At 38.1% G+C, this 19,599-nt stretch overlaps 1 protein-coding gene across 2 annotated transcripts in view; it reads right to left on the bottom strand.

Moving 5' to 3' along the window:
• The window catches only part of thoc5 (THO complex subunit 5), a 388,780-nt gene that overhangs the window by 293,526 nt on the left and 75,655 nt on the right, over positions 1-19,599 (bottom strand). For both annotated transcript variants that reach the window (XM_090373524.1, XM_090373522.1), the window contains exon 3: positions 14,952-15,062. In XM_090373524.1, coding sequence (XP_090229650.1) covers positions 14,952-15,062 — 111 coding nt within the window. The remainder of the gene's footprint in view (positions 1-14,951; positions 15,063-19,599) is intronic.

Below are 19,599 nucleotides of genomic sequence, written 5' to 3'. Positions count from 1 at the left end.
TGTTAGTGTCATGATGGTGAAATTATTAAAAATAGTATTGTTGTTGGTTCTTGTGAGTTTTATTGTGGATATTAGTAAAATATTTCAACCTCAAAATGTTTACTAAAAAGTGTAAAATTGATTCAGAGTGCCGTGTTTTCAAAGATGAATGGACCTGGAAGTACTTTTTCACAGTTGTAAAGGATAAACCACTGTCTCATCTGCAATGAAACCGTAGCAGTCTTCAAAGAATACAACATTTCCCACCACTTCACTTCTAAGCATAAAAATTCCAATTACGAAGCAATGTCCGAATATGAAAGGAAACGAAAAGTAGAAGATCGCAAAAAATTATCAAGTTACCAAAATTTTTTTAAGAAAAAAAATAGTTCTCAGAAAGCAGCTACACATGCAGGTTATATTGTAGCATACAATATTACTAAAAGTAATAAAGCTCTCCCTGATGGAGAGTTTGTTAAACACTATATGCTCCAAGTTTGTGATGTTTTATGTCCTGACAAGAAAAAAAGATTTTGAAACTGTAAGCTTATCCCGAAAAACTGACTTCTAGAATCGAAACCATAAATAAAAATCTGACATCACAGTTGGAGTCAAAGATTGGTCAATTTAAATTCTGCTCCATTACTATGGATGAAAGCACTGATATAAATGATACTGCTCACCTAGTATTATTTATAAGAGGTGTTGATGAAAACTTTTCTATTACTGAGGAATTGGCATGCATGCGGTCGTTAAAAGGAACAACAACAGGGGCTGATATTTTTCATGAATTTCAGGAAGGGCTTTCAATTTTGAAAGTACCCATAACAAACATATGTAATATTACGACTGATGGAGCACAGTGTATGACAGGTAAAAAAATCTGGATTTGTTGGGATCTTTAATCAAAAATACCCCGGAAATAATGTTGTCTTTCTACATTGTGTTGTACATCAAGATGCCCTGTGTAAATCTGCCTTTAATATGAAACCTGTGTTGATGTAATTGTGAAGATTGTAAATCCTATTCGATCTCGTGGGCTTACTCACACACAATTTCGAGATTTTCTTGAGTCCATGCAATCTGAATACTCTGATATGCTGTATTACACAAAAGTTAGGTGGCTGAGTGCAGGACGCGTCTTCGAGCGAGTTTGGCAGCTGAAAGACAAGATAGTGTCATTCTTCCATGAGAAACAGTGGTCTGTGGAGTGTGAAATACCAGAAGATACAGCATGGCTTTCGGACTTTGCATTTTTCACAGATTATCTCTGTCACATGAACAAGTTGAATGTCAAAATGCAAGGAAAAAATCAATTTATCGACGATATCTGAGGCCATCTCAGAGGTTTTAAACTACAACTTCTTCTGTTTGCTAATCAGATAGCTAAGAACGACTTGTCTCACTTCCCGAGATTAAATTCAATAGCCCCAGTAAATAAAGACAAGCTTAAGAGCTACGAAGATGGCCTGAGAAAACTTCATCTTGAATTTGAACGAAGATTTCAAGGCTTCAGTGCCATTGAAAAAGACTTGGATATTTTCAGCATGCCTTTTAATGTGGACTGTGAAGTAGTGAGACCGGACGACTTGCAGCTTGAATTAATTGAATTGCAATCTAACAATCACCTCAAACAGTTGTTTCTCAATGTCCCAAAATTAGAGTTCTACAAGCCTTTATCGAAAACAAGTTTCCCAAATCTGATATCTCACGCCCAGAAAGGTAGTGCTATGTTTGCTTCATCCTATATATGTGAACAGGTATTTTCTACAATGAAACTTCGAAATAGTTGTATTAGAAACAGACTGACATAAGCATTTAACTTCACTTCTCAGAATCAGTACATCCCAGTTTGAACCAGATTATGAGGAACTTTTAGAAATGCAGTCACAACTTCATTCATTGCATTGGTATTAAAGAATGTTTAAAATACACTATTTTTTTTTAATCTTTATTGCGTTTTATAATAAATTATATTGGCCCGCCAAAATTTTTTCTTTTTTTTTTGGCCCACTCCTAAAAACGTTTGCCCATCACTGGTATAAACCAATTGTGAGATCACGCTTGTGAGATCTATATGATCCTGCATTGCTTCTTCAATCAGTGACTCCATTATTTTCCCTGGAACACAAGCTAAACTAACCGGCCTGTAATTACTCGTGTCACCCTTAGATCCCCCTTTGTGAACTGGGGATACATTTGCACATCTCCAGTTCATGGGAACTTCCCCTGAGTCCAAGGATGTTCTCATAATTGTGGCTAAGGGTTTGCTTATTTCCTTTGCTGCCTCCTTTAAATGGGATAGATTCCATTAGCACGAGGTGCCTTTCTTATGTTTAACTTCAACAATTTCTCCTCTACTTTGCTCTCAGTTATTACAAAATCATTAAGCACCCTGTTACAGTTTGATAAACTTCTGGCATTTTCCTCCCTTAACTCCTCATGTGTGAATGTAGATGCAAAATACTCATTTAAATTATCAGCTATCTGAGCATGATCATCAACAGTAGAACCACTGATATAAAGTGGACCAATCTGATTCAACCCTTTCCTTCTAGAGTTTATACAAGCAAAGAAATCCTTGCTGTTTTTCTTGGCATCCTTTGCTAAAGATTTCTTGTAATCTGCCTTTGCTTGCCTTTTTTTTTTTAAGAAAACCCCAAACACAAGAAGTATTAGAACCTATAGTACTTAGTACCGTGCATGGGTTGGAGGTTGAGAAGACAAAAGAAGATATTTGTTGACAGTGAACAACTTCTGTAGACTGTAATTTTCAGGAAATACGTATGAAGGAAGGTTGTTCCAGAAAGCAGCAGCTGAATGAATAAACGAGGAAGATGAAAAGTTGGTTCTGTGAGTTTGAAGTTGGACAGTAAATGGATGTTGGCTGGTGGCGGCACGTGTTTGGACTGTTTTGAAAGAGAGAGAGAGCGGGAATTACAGAAGCTAATTCAGAAGAACAGTGCCCATGGAAATATCTGTAGAAGAGGCATGCAGCAGAAACAATACGTCTATGAGACAGCGAGTGGAGAGACTCTGTTAGAGATGAATCATTAATTAACCTAACTGCCTTCTGAACGGAATCAAGAAGCCTGAGAGAAGTTTTGGGGGCACCACCCCAGATGTAGGAACAATATTCCATGGTAGGGGGGATTTGCGATTTGTACAGAATGAGCAGCTGTTTGGAAAAAAAGTAACGCCGAGAGTGAAAGAGGAAACCAAGTCTTTTGGATGCAGAGAACGGCAGCTGAATGAATAAACGAGGTAGATAAAAAGTTGATTTTGTGAGTTTAAAGTTGGATAGTAAATGTATGTTGGTGGCACGTGTTCGGACTGTTTTTAAAGCAAGAGTGGGAATTATAGAAGCCAATTCAGAACAGTGTCCATGGAAGTATCTGTAGAAAAGGCATGCAGCAGAAACAATATGTCTATGAGACAGAGAGTAGAGAGAGACTATTAAAGTGAGTCCTTAATTAACCTAACTGCCCTCCTCTGATTGGAATCTAGAAGTGTGAGAAAGGTTTTGGGGGCACCGCCCCAGATGTGGAAACAATATTCCATGGTAGGGTGTATTTGCGATTTGTACAGAGTGAACAGCTGTTTGAAAGAAAAGTAACACCTATAGCAAAAGAGAAGCCAAGTTTTTTAGATGCAGAGGAAGCAATATTTGTAAAGTGCTTGTGCCAAGAGAGATTAGAAGTCAGGGTAATCCCCAAAAGAGATATATCATCTTGCCGAATTCAGAGTGTCACCAAAGATAAGCAGAAGAATCCTTTTTGCGAGATATAAGACAGGACTGAGTTTTAGAAGGATTTAAATCAACTAAATTGCCTTTGCCCCACTGGAGAATTACCTGGAGATCAGCATTTAAGGAATTGGCTGTGGATATTCGAGGAGTTAAGCTGATTGAGCAGGGCAAGGTTTCTCAAACTGGAAAGTGGAATGCAATGTGCTATGGATAGGATTTCTGGTCAATGGAAGGTCATTAATATATAAGAGGAAAAGATTGGAGGAAAGAACTAAACCTTGGGGGACACCAGCATTAGTGAAGAAGTTAGAAGATAGAGAGCCATCTACCATCACCCTCAGTGAGCAGTCAGAGAGAAAACTGGATAAACAATTACAAAAAACAGCTGACAAACCATAAGGTGGAAGCTTGTTTAGAAGACCTTTATGCTACACACAATCGAAAATCTTTGATATTTCAATAGCAACTGCTTGTGTTTCACCAAACTTTTCCACTGAATTTGTCCATAAATGGGTAACATAAGCCAGAATATTGCCGGTGGATCAACACTAACAGAATCCGTACTGGTGACTGTTGATCAGACGGAAGGTTTCTAGATAGTTTAAGATATTCTTATATTTTCTTACTGCAACGCAGAGTGGAACGGAAAATAAAAATAAAACAAAATAAAAGTTGCAGTTAAAACAGAGTTAATATTAAAATACGTACAATAAACAGTAATACAAGAAGAGCTTTTGTACAGTATGTTGCCATTCATCAGTTTTTTAACCATAAATGTAAAAGCCTAGGAATACAGAACCTATGTGTGTGTGTGATGGTAGTCATGTATGGTGAATTGCATGATGCAACAATTAGCTGCTAGAAAGTAAAGCTTGTAGCTGTGGCATATGGGAACAATGTGAGGATACGTCCATCGTCAACTTTCCAGCAGACAAAGGGCGTCGAATAGTTGTTTTGAATCATTCTAACCACAAGGCAAAAGCCCTGTTACTCCTGCAAGATCTACCTACCAGTAAGCCATCCCTACCATCAAGACCCTGGAATGATGGGAGTTAAAAGTAAATGTCCTCGTCAACAGTTGGTTTCAGCAAGGGAAAATCACTGAATCCATACGCTATCGCCTCCATGCCTGTGGCTTCCAGATTTCACAATTTTTCAGACTACCAAAAGTCCACAAAGAAGGAGTGCCGTTAAGACCCATCGTCTCCTGTTGTGGTTCACCGAGTTATAAGTTGTCTAAGTTTGTCTCGGGCCTACTCTCTCCCCTAGTAGGCAAGGCTGCCAACACCATTTCCAACAGTGGTTATTCATCTCAGATGATCAAATCATGGCCTCATTTGATGTGATGTCTCTTTTTAACTTCCATCCCCGTCGAACTAGCCATCAGGTGTGCCAAGGAACTTTTAGATAGTGACCAGATCCTGAACAACAGGTCCTCACTAACTTCAGAGGACATTTCCACCACCCTAAGACTGTGCTTGACTGGTGGGCCATCATGTTTGGTGACTCCATTTACCAACAGATACATGGTGCGGTTGTGGGTTCCCTGGTTAGTTCAGTCACGGCAAGCATCACAATGGAAGAATTGGAGGGTCGTGCATTTATGGGTCTACCAGATCCCATTACCTTTCGATGTCTCTACATGGATGATGTGTTTGTGGTTATTCCCCGGGATTCGGGCAACTGACTCTTTGACCACCTTAACTCTGTCACCTTTCATAAAATTCACTATCAAACTGGAGTCAGACAATACTCTTCAGTACTTGGATACCCTTGTCCGACATGAGGGCAAGCATTTGAGGATAACAGTCTATCGCAAACTGATGTGTGTTGGCCAATTTACCAACTCCCGGTCAGCACACACATGCAGCCATCTTCTCGGCAATGCACGAGCCCTGTTAACCCAGGCCTGGATCCACTCTAGTTCTGCGGATGAGAAGCGCACTGAGATTGCTAGGGTCGCAAGACAGATCTTGCGAGGTGTGGCTACCCCACCAGTACTCCAGACAGGTGTGACCTACAGGCCAGTCAGTGACCACGTAGCAACCCACAGGCCATTCACGGTAATGACTCTGCCGTGACCACCTGGGAGTTGCGATCCCTCATCTCCAAAGTAAAAACACCAGTTCCCACCTTGCTGCAGAGTGGACGAGTCTACCACATTTCTTGCCACGACCGCAATAGTTGCTACATCAGGGAAGACTCAGCAAACGTGTTTCTGAACATGAAAGAGCCATTCGTTTGGTGGACGTAAAACACTTGACCATAGCTGAGCACTTCTGGTCGACCCAGCACGACATTGACACATGCCACAATGTCATGGTTATCAATTGGACCAGCCATTACTGGCGCCGTGCCTGGTTGGAGTCATTGCACATCTCGTGCTCTAATACTTCCTTTAACAGAAGCAGAGGATGTCATGTCCATCCTATTGCTGAAGCAACAGTCCTTACAGCTGACAAACGTTGGCATTCACAACGTTCCCATACATCACAGCCACAAGCTTTACCTTCTAGCAACTAATTATTGCATCACGCAGTTCACCATACATGACTGCCATTGCACGCACATAGGTTCTGTATTCCTAGACTTTTACATTAAAGGTTAAAAACTGATGAAGGGCAACATCTGAAAGCTCTTTTTGTATTACTGTTTAGTGTACATATTTTAACATTAAACCTGTTTTAACTGCAACTTGTTATTTTATTTTTATTTTCAGTTCCATTCTGCATCACATAGTAAGAAAATATAAGAATAATGAATCCAGAGCATGTAGGCCTTTTCAATTTTATTAGTTTAAGATAGTTTTCATGATAGCGGGAGCCAAAGAACTGTTTGTAATATTCCGTTCTTATTCTATTCCATTCTATAACTCATTACGTACGATGCACTGTGTGCCAGCAGCATCTTTATTTCCAACACATGTAAAGCCGGAATTCAAATAACTGTCATCATACTTTCGTTTTGGTCTTTTATTAGTTGGTTCCTGTTTTTTTTTTTCACTTTGGATTTTTCGGGAAACATCCTCACTTTGAAGTATGACAATATTGTGTTCCTTTTCATTGACCACGGTTGCAATATTAGAAGTACTTGCTTTCATTTTAAAATTCCCTTTTTCAACCACAAATCCACGGTCATTTATTTTAATAATAGTATTTCAAAATACTGATAATTATCAAAAAAATTTTAAACGAGGAAGCGAGTTTAGTTATGATATCGGTTCGATTCCCTCTCTTCTTCAACCCATATACTCCAGGCTACATTGCATACGAATGGCATATTAGATCACTAATATGCAAAAACCCGCCAAAATAAAGTGTTCCGCGGTCTGTTTGATTATTAGTCTATGCCAGCATATTAATAACCGAAAAAAAAAAATAATGATACAAAAGTGGTGTCTGCACGAATATGCAAAAATTTATTTATTTAATTTAATTTTTTAATTATTAATTATGATTTTTCGCAGAACACTTGCTCACATCTCACGGAACACAGTTTGAGAAACACTGTCCAAAGTAATGGATTAATAACTGAAAAAAAAATAATATTAAAAATTATAATGATACAAAAGTGGTGTCTGCACGAATATGCAAAAATTTATTTATTTAATTTAATTTTTTAATTATTAATTACGATTTTTCACAGAACACTGTTCACATCTCATGGAACACAGTTTGAGAAACACTGCTCGAAAGTAATGGAGAAATCCATAAACCATCAATTTAAACTAGTTGACCTCCTAAATGATCCAATATGGATTCCATCAGAACCTACTGGTGATATATTGGCTTATGTGAAATTGGACAAATTCAATGAAAACATCTGGAGAAACTCAAGCAGTTGCCATTGATATTTAAGACTTTTGATAATGTTTGTCCTAAAGGTCTAAACAAGCTCCCATCTTATGGACTACCAACTGGGTATCAAATTTTATCTCTGGCTACTAATTACAAGTAATAGAAATTAAACAACTCTCTGTTGTTGTGTAGGATTTTAGGAGCATCAGCAACTAAGACCATATTGCTTCATGAAAATAGTATACTGACTATAAACTGTGTGTCCTGTGGTAGATTTTTTGTTTGCTGGATGAAAAGCCAAGCTACCCTCACCTGAGACTGACTAACTCAGCATGTTATGAAAACGATCCATAAAAATTCCTTATATCATCAATGGGACTAGAACTCAAGTCTTTTCTATCCGGTGTGGGAAGGATGGCGATTCTACCAACTGTTCTACCCACGAAGGCACACCTCTCTGTCTTCTAACTTCTCAACTAGTGTCAGCATACCCAAAGAGTCAGCTCTTTCTCCTGCACTTTTACCCTTGTACATAATGACCTTCCACCAACTTAAAACCCCATCCACAGTTCTGCTGATGATAGCATACTACATTTCCTCCAATTTCAGAATACTTGCCCTACACAAACAGTTCGGATCTCTCAAATATCCACCACCAATTCCTTAGATACTTCAAAATCTCAGTCCTGTCTGATTTCCTGCAAAAAAAAAAGTTATGCTCATCTTTGATGATACTCAGATTTCTAGACAGAGTCATGTATCCTATTAGGGATTAGGAGATTATCCCAACTTATTATATTCCAACAGAATATTCACTATTTTTGCTAATAGAGTACACTATTAAGGAAGTTGGAGAAGGGTGCACATATACATTTATATCAGTTGTCTTTTGACAGTATTAAAGCACTGGCCGTATTAGGACTGTTACCATCATTTTTCCTGTCTGCTTGAGCAGCGTTCAAATGAAGAGGGGAGTTAAGGTTAAGTGATATTCACTGTTGGTTTTTTTTTGAAACATGTGAGTGAGACTATCCTACCTCAGTTTCCAGACCTACCATGACCAAGTGAGGAAAAAAAAAAAACACTTCAAATACTAATAATTTTTCAATAATAAGAAAATGATGACAATTCAATTCCACTCTGAACTTTGCCAAACACTATCTCACTTACAAATGCAAGTATTTATCCTAATTATCTACAATACACTGCTTGGGAGAAAATTTCATGAGATCCATCCTGTTACTCAGTATGATTTTATATTTCTGTCCCTTGGTTCTTGTCTGTCCTAGTAGTGAGATACACATTTACTATTCAAAATATTATGACCATCCCGTGTTTTAGCAATTGGCCATTTTGCAAAGAGAACTGATAAATGTAATACTGTAGGTTCATGGCATGCGGTCCGTACAAAGTACTTGATTGACATGGACAAAGGGATGTGATCTGGTGGACTTCAAAAAAGAGGTAATGTCGGGTACCAGTTGAAAGGGTGCAGTAATACAAACTGCAAATCTTGTGGACTGTTTGCAGAGTGCTTTAACTTATTTATAATCTGGCATGATCACCAGATCAGAGGAGTTTACAATAAATTATCAATACAAACATTAATTGTATTTAGCAGTCACAGGCTTGAACCCCGATCCACACAAACAGTGCTTGCTAATGAACACTCGCTCGTGACCATTCAACTACATCAGGCCGTTTGTCGATGAAACCCACACCTCGTTGATGGTTATAGTAAATGTAGGTTGTCCTAACTTATGTGAGATGATGGATGGTAAAAACGGTGGAATGGATGACCATTGACTTTAACCACAGAATGACCAGTGGTGTTTCTAAGACCATGATCCAAAAAAACCTCTTCCTCCTCCATATGGGCCCTCAGAGTAGGCACTCAGTCCAGGTAACCAAGCTTATAGCTACCCATTGCCAATGGCATCTAGTTTGCATCTGAATACATTGTTGAACCATTGATAACTTAAAAAAAAAAAAAAAAAAAAAGGCAACTTTTTTTTTTTTTTTTCCTGTTATGTCATGCAGACAGTAGATGGATAGCATGGGAACAAACTGTGGAGAGGAATCATTCCTGTGACCTGGTCCAACAGAAACACAGCTGGCAGAAGTTCTTTGGTAGGAGTATGTTTTTCTGGAAATCTCTTGGAGCATACCTATAGACCAACACTGAATGCTAAAAAATACCTATCCATTGTGGCTGATCAGGCACACCCCTTCACAGTTATTGTCTCCCTGGATGACATGGGCATGTTCCACCAGAATAATGCACCTTGCCGGTACTGTCAAGAGTGGGTCGGCAAACATGAAGTGGCTTCCAAGTGTTACCTTGGCTGCTGAATTTGCCAGATAAGAATTCCATAGCACATCTCTAGAATTACAAGGCATTTGGATCCTCCACCATGGACTATGCATATCTAGGGGATGCAATTCTGGTGGCATGGCACAACAAACGTCCTGCAACATTCAGAGGATTTATAGAGAACATGCTTTGCCACATGGCTATGGCAGTGGTGGCAAGAGGAGACCATACCCACTATTAGGTGGGTGGTCACAATGTTTTGACTGGAGAGTGTATCTCCTTCCTTTTTTTTAACCCTTTAGGGCCTTATTCCTCATTCAGGACTGGTCCTAGCATGTCCAGTAACTAAGATTTGTAGTACACGCCTTTAAAGGACTTGCAAGAAACTCAAACTTATAAACAAGTAGGAACAACATAGATTACTCAAGGTTTGCTGTGATCACCAATACTGCTTAGAACTCTCGCTGGTGTTTCTCCGGTAAGGTTGTTCTATGCAGCACTTTCAAAACTGATAATCTAGACAGTATGCAGTTTCACAGACCTCTCATCTGTTTTATTGTCTTTGATGCACATCAACTATAACCTGCATGTGGCAATACCACCAGATGTTATGAAATCTAAAAATAAGCTAAAAAAAAAAAAAAAAAAAAAAAAAAAAACATAAAAACTGCATGGGGAATAATAATAAAATAAATAACATTATATACACTAACTGAAACTTATGCGAGAAAGTCATTTTGTTCTTTACAGCAATTACTTTAATCATTACATCCTCATATCCACTAAACAGAGCTTGATTAGTGGATATTGTGGGAGGGGGGGGGGTAAGCTAGCTACACAGCATGCCTACCACATGACACAGGTTTGGCACATGAATACGAGGTGTGGCTATTAAATAACAAGATTCACAATAAAAAAAAATTAATGAAATATTTCATACCCTACAAGTTATCCCCTTTGAAATAATTTCCTCGGGCTTGCACACATTGTTCCATATACAAAAACCTTTTTGGAAGTCAGCTTCTGCAAGTCCTTTTAACACTTCGGTTGTTTTTTCTGAATGTCTTCAATGGACCGAAAATGGGTTCCCTTATCGTAATGTGAACCCATTTACTTTTCATTTTAGGGAAGAGAAAAAGTCACAGGAGAGCAAGATCTGCCAAGTAGGTTGTACGTACGTACGTTCGTGCACGCACGCGCGCACACACACACAGTCTTGATAGAGCATCTAACTTCGAATTTTTTCACGCAGACTTGTCAGAAGTTCAATGTCGTATGTTTGATTGACAGTGATTTGGTGGGTCATATTCAGCCATAACAATTCCCTTAATATTGAAGAAAACAAGAAACGTGGTTTTCATTTTTGATTTTTTCATTCTTGCTTTTTTTTTAGTCTGGGAGATTTGTTTTGTCTTCCACTGCATTGACTATCTTTTAGTTTCTGGGTCGTACTGAAACAGCAAACTTTCGTCGCAAGTAATTACGGTATACGCAGGAAGTCTGGATCTTCTTCAGTTTTTTTTAAAAATTCACCTTTGCAAACTTGGCATCATCTCATTCTTTGTCCTCATTCAAAAATTTTTGGCACCATCTTGGCACACACTTTTTTCGTGCCTAAATTTCCAGTTAAAATTTGTCTGTTTCTTTAACCATGTTGAGTTCTGATGCAACCATTCTAATGCTTAAACAATGATCAGCTGTAATCGATGTCCTTATCCAGTCCACATTTTCTTCAGCTTTCATGGATACCAGACATCTCTCTCTCTCTCTCCTAAAAATCTTTCATGCCATTCAAACATGCAAGCTCTTGACATAGCATCTTCCCCATAAACTTAACATAACAATTCATAACTTTCAATTGCTGTTTTCTTTAGTTATGTTAAAAATTAGACGTGATTTGTTGTTCGATTCTTTTGAATGTCATTTTTTCTGGCAAACTACAAAAAACTGCAGTTAGACAGGTAATGAAAACCTGTTATAGATTTGCAATGACTGAGGAATTATTCCAAATGTAACATAGGAACTACAGGCACTCCGCAGCTTACGTAATACTCGACTTGTAGAAATTCGACTTTATGTAAGTTTTTGCCAGCCGGCACAAACTTAAAAAAATTGTGGAAACGTATTTTGCATCACATATGAAGGTATTGTGAAAATATCGTAATGTGAACCCAATATAACACATTGTTTTTTAGTAATTTGTTCCAAGACCTCTGAAGTTGAAATTTTTGCTATATAACTAAGATATTTCTCTCTCTAAAAGGTCATTTTTATAATGGAAATTGCACTACACTTTCATTGTTATCATATGTTCCATTATAAGAATCAATTTTGAATGCCTTTGGGATATTTTTCTAAAACACATTTCTGGAGGTCACTACCATAAAACAAAAACAATTTGCACTTTCCAGTTTATTGGGCTTTTCTGGTAGTAAAATCTATTATAAACGAGTAGTAAACTTTATCTTATTGCATTTGCAATAATACCAATAACTGAAATTCTGTGAGTTTATATGTTACAGTATTATGGGAAATGAGTTCCCCTTCACTGTTGAAATTGGGATATAAAGTGTCAAAGAGACTTCGCTATTCTATTGTTCGGTTTTTAGGAGCATTAGCAACTAAGGCCATATTGCTCCGGGATATGCGGTGGTCATTCCCTGACCTTTCCGCATCCTCCGTATTTGGCGGTGATGGGCTCGAACCCCAGTCTAATCAAGAAGCGTGTGCTACACACTGCTGCTCCTCCCCACCTGGCTACGGAGGTGCCTCAGAGAGACTTCGCAGGAGAGATCCTGCGAAGGATTTCCCATACTAGTTCAGTCCTCAAACTTTGATATTGTGTGTGCTTTTTAACCCTATTCAATTATAAACATAATTCTTTAAAAATAGTTGACAAAATTTAAAGTCAAAATTTTCATTAATAATAATAATAAATGAGGCTGAAAATTTTTTCGTTTACTTTTAGATGTACAACAGATGACCAAAAGTATTTGCATTGTATTGTGCCAGAAGTCTCCAGCACATGTGCACAAGTTCAGACAACATATCAATATAAATCTCATGGATCTGCTTTTGTAAAAAAAAGAAAATTAGAAACAAGTATGGATTTCATAAGAGATCATAAAGAGGAAGTTTCGTGCCTGCTGCTAAAAATTTCAAATGCTAAAAACATCATGAATCTGGTTCAAGAAACCAGGAACATTCATCGGTATATCAATTCACAAGAGTTAAAGCCTTAAGTTCAATAATAAAGCAGCTGTGAATAAGCTCAATATCACAGTCACCACTGTGAAACAGTGTTTCGATTGGCACCATTCCTGATTTTCATGGTTAAAATAACAGAAGGACATACTGTGGACTGATGAATCTTAGGTTGTTGTTGTTATTTGGTTTTTAGGAGCATTAGTAACTAAGGTCATATTGCTCCGGGGATATGCAGTGGTCATTCCCTGACCTTGCCGCATCCTTCATATTTGGTGGTCAAGGGCTTGAACCCCGGTCTAATCAAGAAGCGTGTGCTCTGCACTGATGCTCCTGCCCACCTAGCTACGGAGGCGCCTGAATCTTAGGATACACACAAGTAGCTATATGATGTTTAATTCCAATGGACATGTTTGTATGTAGAGAATGCCTATTCAGTTCCTCCTACTCAAGTATATCATCTCAACATGAATTTCGGTGGAGCAGTGTGAATACACAGCATTGTTTCAGACTTGGTCCAATGGTGGTATGGCCTGAAACCATGACCTACTCGAAGTTTTGGAAAATTATGCACTACCTAGACTGTGGGAAGAGTATTACAGAAAAGGCCCTATTAATATCAGCATGCCAGTGTTAAATATCACATAGCAAGGGTTACATAGGTCTGCTTTTAAGACAACAATGTTAAAGTTGGACTGCTCAGTTCACAGGCATACCTCAACCCCAATGAATATTTGAAGAGCAAAAATGGAGTGGCAGATTGGGCTCTAACCCAGATGGCTTTCTTCCAAGTTGGTTCTGGAAACTGCCCAAAATGACTGTTAATTTAAAAATCTACTACAAATTAGGTTTCAAAATTAAAAGCTCTTTCTTGCAAATACCTGTATATCCTAATATTTCTGATGTAGGGCCCATTGCAAGAAAAGAATTAATCTAGCAAGTGTTGACTGAAAAGTGGTTCCAACATCATAAAGGTTAGGCATACCTGCTCTAAACAATGCAGAACCAAACTCCTCTTTTCCCAATTACAGCAGTGGTGTCTCACCAGCTGGAGATTCTTCTATTTATCATATAGAAAAACATCTGGTTAACACTAAAGGTGTTCCTACATAAGATCTTAGAAGCCCAGGCACTTCAAGACTACAATTCACCAATGTTTGGAATTTTCACTACAATTTCCTATGATAAGTGGATGAGCAGGGGCCAACGAACATCCTGAAAATGACAAAGTTGGTCTTATCCTGCAGGAAAATGTTATCACCCAAAATTGTATATCTGTGTGGAGCAAACCCATGCTATGCACTTGTGACACCCATTTACAATAAAACAGTAACTGTATGGTGTTGTGCAAACACCCCAACAAGATATAGAACATTACTAAGCTATACAAGTACCATCACTGACAGAACAGTGGATCTCAGAGCAAACCTTTATGCAAGATGGGGGGGGGGGGTGTTTGCATCAACACAAACTGCAAGAATAACTTCCAGATAAGATTATTTCTTGCTTTTTTCAATGTCAGTGGCCACTACATTTGTCAGCACTGTCCAACAGTTATGAGGCTATCTGAAATTACAGGTAGCACCTAGCAATGCTACTGGATCCAAAGTAGCCCATAATATGAGAGATAGCAAAGAGATCCTAGTCAAGACGCAGTGCATCATGGTTCAATGGTGTGAGTATATACTGAACCTAAGTTGAAATGGGCATAACAGTTTTCAGCATAAATTCTTGATAGTTTCTATTGCATAAGTCACATTGGTATGCACACATTAACCTTAGGTAAGTAATCCCCCCCCCCCAAGTTGTAATAAAGATATAGCCATGAGTCACCAGAATTTGGAAATGACCTTATATTTTATTTTACATGTTCATATTAATATTAAAAAAATAATTTTAGAGCACAAACCTCATTCACAGCATCTCGAGCTTTCTTGCACCGATGCTTATCTAATCGATTCAATTTCTTCATTGCTAGGAATAGCATGTAAACATGTACACGATGTTCACCAATATCATCCTTAAAAAAAAAAAAAAAAAAAAAAAAAAATATTAGTATTTCCCTATAAATTTCTCTACATTTATTTTTCACATTGCGTACTCACATGCACGCATTTGCACACACACACACACACACACAAAATTACAAACATTATTTCAGCCTTGTATTACTAACCCAGCATTAGGCAGTATTGGTTACATTTTCAACATGAAAATAGCATATCCAATCAGTCTGTACAGATCATGTACAGATCATATCATTCATGAACACTACGTTGCTTTTGAGAGAGTAAAATTGGCTGATGAGTAGCAGATTTCCAAATGAATGCTAAATAGCTAAGGTGCTTGGGGGACTGCCATACCCCCTAGGCAGCCGACTCAAATAAATGCACAAATTACACTCCACTGCCATTTAAGACGTGGAAATTTTAGAGCCAACAAAAATAAAAACTTCTGCTTTATTAGCTAATGGCATTCATTCAAACTTGCTTATTATTCTTTCAAAGAAAATCTTTCATTCTATAGCTTAACCAAACCATTTGGTATCATCTACACAAAATTGATTCTGTAGCTATGTGACATGGAGATCACATGCAGGTCAAGCACCAAATATTTCATTTTTAACATAGATCCACTGTGACTGCTTACTTGGAGAGATTGTCAATAAATATAAAATAGTTCAAGAATTTTGTTCAGCCATAGAACTGAGATAAAGTTTCTAAACAGTACCAGAGATAATTCTTGAATATTTTCTTTTATTCTGTAGGTAATTATTAATATCACGAGGGTTGTTCAATAAAGAATGATCATAATTTTTCATGAACAACAGTACTACTTGCTATTTCTAGCTGAGCTGTGGAATTTAAGACCAAATAAAGCTGCATCACACAGCGAATGCACAGTTGATTCGTGCACATGGTATGAATTGAACATAAACTTGACCAACCTTGGCAGTTAGTCAAGTTTATGTTCAGTTTCACCTTTGTAACAATGGATGCGAAACATGAGGACCAGTATGCTGCTCTTAAATTTTGCTTCCATCCCAAGAAAACATCAGCTGAAGTGCATGAAATGCTAAAAGAGGCTTGTCATGAATCTATGCTTCCACATAATATAAATCAGAGCTGTAATGCTCAATACGTTCTACGTTGATATCAATATGATATGTAGAACACTCTCCAGAAATTAAAACGAAAACAATTAAAAATCTCACATTACAGTAAGAAATAATTAACTAATTAAAAATCAAATGAACACAATTAAAAATCAATTTAATGCAATTAAAAATTATGTAAAAAATATTTTTAATGAAAAAAATTGCAAAACGATTTTCCTTCCTGAAACTGACAATGCTTTTCAACCATATGTCGTGATCACAGGAATGAAAATTACTGAACAGGGGCGAGCATGGAACTTAAATAGGGATTATTTGTCTTCACACATGCACGTAAAGGACCACGAGTCTGAGATTAGATATGGCCGGCAAACATTAACAGAATTCTCATGCAATTTAATTTCGATGGTTTTTGCAATTAATAAGCCTCTTAAAATTACGTTGAACACTTAAGTATTTTGGCCTCTTTAAATAAAAAAGTATGTTTTTCATTAACAGCATGAAAGGCTAATTCTGACACTGCTGAATGACACGAATTATGGCGGCGTGTTGATTAACATGAAAATTCAGAGGAAATGGCGTCCAACCCTGATAAGACGAGTCGCAATCACTGCAAGAAATGTTGTACACTAGGTCATTTATTTGTGTTGCCAATGAGAAAAGGACTGAGCGATTGTTCAGTATAGTGTGTAATTTCTGTATTGGCCTGGCTACAATTTTAAATTCGGTATCTCTAAAGAATCTGTTAAGTTGTCTGTGCCACTGTTCAACATATGGGACAGAAATAAAGTATTTTTTGATATTACTATTGTTGGTTGGTGTATTTTCTGTATTCTATCCTTAGTTGTACCCTAATTCTGTCTATTGCAGCGAGTCAGTAACCCCTGTTTAAGAATATGCTCATTAATATTTGTATTTCTGAACCCAAAGCCTGTTGACATGTCAGTTTGTTGATTATTGGGTGGGGGGGGGTGTTCACGAACTAGCTGAAGTATTTTGCAGTAGATCGTTGTGCATATGTGGTGGGGAAGGGGGGGGGGGTCGTCACACAACTCTTATGCATTTGGTCGCCAGCTCACGAAAATGTGTTAGAACTCATATGAACATGTCTTGACCCTCCCGATAATGAATTCAATTTGTTAACGTGTCTGTTTATTATTTATTTCTGAGGTCTGCTCTTCATGTCACAAATCTATGGTGGTCTTCAATACAGACCAATCATTAGGATGCAGATAATTTTTTAATCTGTTGCAAAGTTTCCTAACTTGGGAAAGGTATTTTTGTTTATCAGAATACCAAGATCTTAAGGCACACTTAACTATATTACATGATGTGGGAAGTGCTATTTGCTTAACACCCAAAATTTTATGATTTTACATATTTAAATCATAAAATTTTGGGCGTTAAGCAACTAGCACTTGCCACATCACATAATATAGTTAAGCTTGACTTAAGATCTCAGTATGTATGTGTGATGGTAGATGACTCTCATCAACCGGTGCAATACCACCACTTTGCTTATTGGAGGCTTGAAGTGGTGGTGGTTGTTGTTATTTGGTTTTTAGGAGCATTAGCAACTAAGGCCATTCCCTGACTTTTCCGCATCCTCCGTATTTGGTGGCTCACGGGCTCGAACCCCGGTCTAATCAAGAAGTATGTGCTACGCACTGCTGCTCCTGCCCACCTGGCTACGGAGACGCCTGAAGTGGTGGTACCCATGTTTAGTCTCCAGAGCTAAGTTCCGGTCAACCCTTCCCCATCTCTTCCATCATGCAGTATGACTGATGACTTTTGAGGTTATGATGAACACCATGGCGAGATCCAATCTTCCTTACATTTCGAGGGTACAGCTCTAAAACTATGTTTGCAGGCCAGCCGCTAGTTAGTACACCGGACTGAACCTATTGGTAACTCTTTAGGATGCTTCTGGATCAGCTAGTGTATAATCTTGCAACCTCTACTCTGCCAGATAGTGACTGGAGGAAGTCCGAGTAGTGTGTATGCTCCCTGAATAAATTTTCTGTTTATACTCCGGCACGACAACCAAGTCAGTAGAGTTTACAATAAATCATCAATACAAATATTTATCGTATTTAGTAGTCACGGGCTTGAACCCCGGTCCACTCAAGAAACGCGTGCCATGCACTCTCGCTCCTGACAACTGGACTACATTAGGCCCACTCCCACTGCTCGGGGGGGGGGGGGGCATTGTCCAGGCCACGATATGTCAAGGATCTGTGTTTGGCATAAAGGTCTTCTAAACAAGCTTCCATCTTATGGTTTGCCAACTGTTTTTTGTAATTGGTTTTCTAGTTTTTTCTCTGAGTGCTCACTTAGGATGACGGTAGATGGCTTCTAACTTCTCCACTAATGCTGGTGTCCCCCAAGGTTCCGTTCTTTCCCCACTCTTTTCCTCTTGTATATTACTGACCTTCTTCCGTTGAATGGAAATCCTATCCATAGTTTTGCCAATGACAGCATTTCAGTTTCCATTTTGAGAAGCCTTGCTCAATAAGCTTCAACTTCTCGAATATCCACTACCAATTCCTTAAATGCCAATCTCCAGGTAATTCTCCAGTGGGGCAAAGACAACTTAGTTGATTTCAATCCTTCTAAATCTCAGTCTTGTCTTATATCTCAGAAAAAGGATTCTTCTGCTCCTGTGCTTATGTTTGGTAACACTCTGATCTCTGGGAAAAATGATATATCTCTTTTGGGGATTACCCTGACTTCTAATCTTTCTTGCCATAAGCACATTACAAATATTGCTTCCTCTGCATCTAAAAAAACTTGGTTTTCTCTTTCACTCTCGGGGTTACTTTTCTTCCAAATGTTCACTCTGTACAAATCGGAAATCCGCCCTACCAGGAATATTGTTCCCACATCTGGGGCGGCGCCCCCAAAACCTCTCTCTCAGGCTATCGAAAAAAACTACATTATTAAGGCTCAGTTAAAGGAATTGATGGCCAGAACATACAATATTCCTGCACTTTTCGGTCAGGTAAAATTACATAAGACCGGCTTTCCTATTCGGCCTATTGTTTCCTACAGAAACTTGGCATTTTCATCCTTGGCCACACATGTATACAGCATTATAAAACCCTTTAAACTGGCGATACAATTTGGGATTAAGAACTACGATACACTATTTAATAACCTTAAGGACTGTAGACTTGGCGGTAATGATAATATATTCTCACTGGATGTTACCTTGTTATATACAAATGTAAAAGCGTTGAATACACATTAGACATTCTTTGGGATATGTTAAATAATAATTCGATACTGATTAATTATACGAAGCTTATTATGAAGGAAAATTTTCACTTAATTAAACTCTTAGTTGACACCAACTATATAACCTTTCGAGAAAAAGTATACAAACAAATTTTTGGTTTGCCAATGGGATTAAGCCTGAGCGGCTTAATATCAGAGATCTATC

Source organism: Mastigoproctus giganteus, chromosome 5, assembly GCF_048544385.1.
Source record: "Mastigoproctus giganteus isolate SK-2022 chromosome 5, ASM4854438v1, whole genome shotgun sequence".
Lineage (NCBI taxonomy): Eukaryota > Metazoa > Arthropoda > Arachnida > Uropygi > Thelyphonidae > Mastigoproctus > Mastigoproctus giganteus.
Note: the sequence above shows the minus strand (reverse complement) of the source record. Positions and strands in the feature narration are given on the sequence as shown.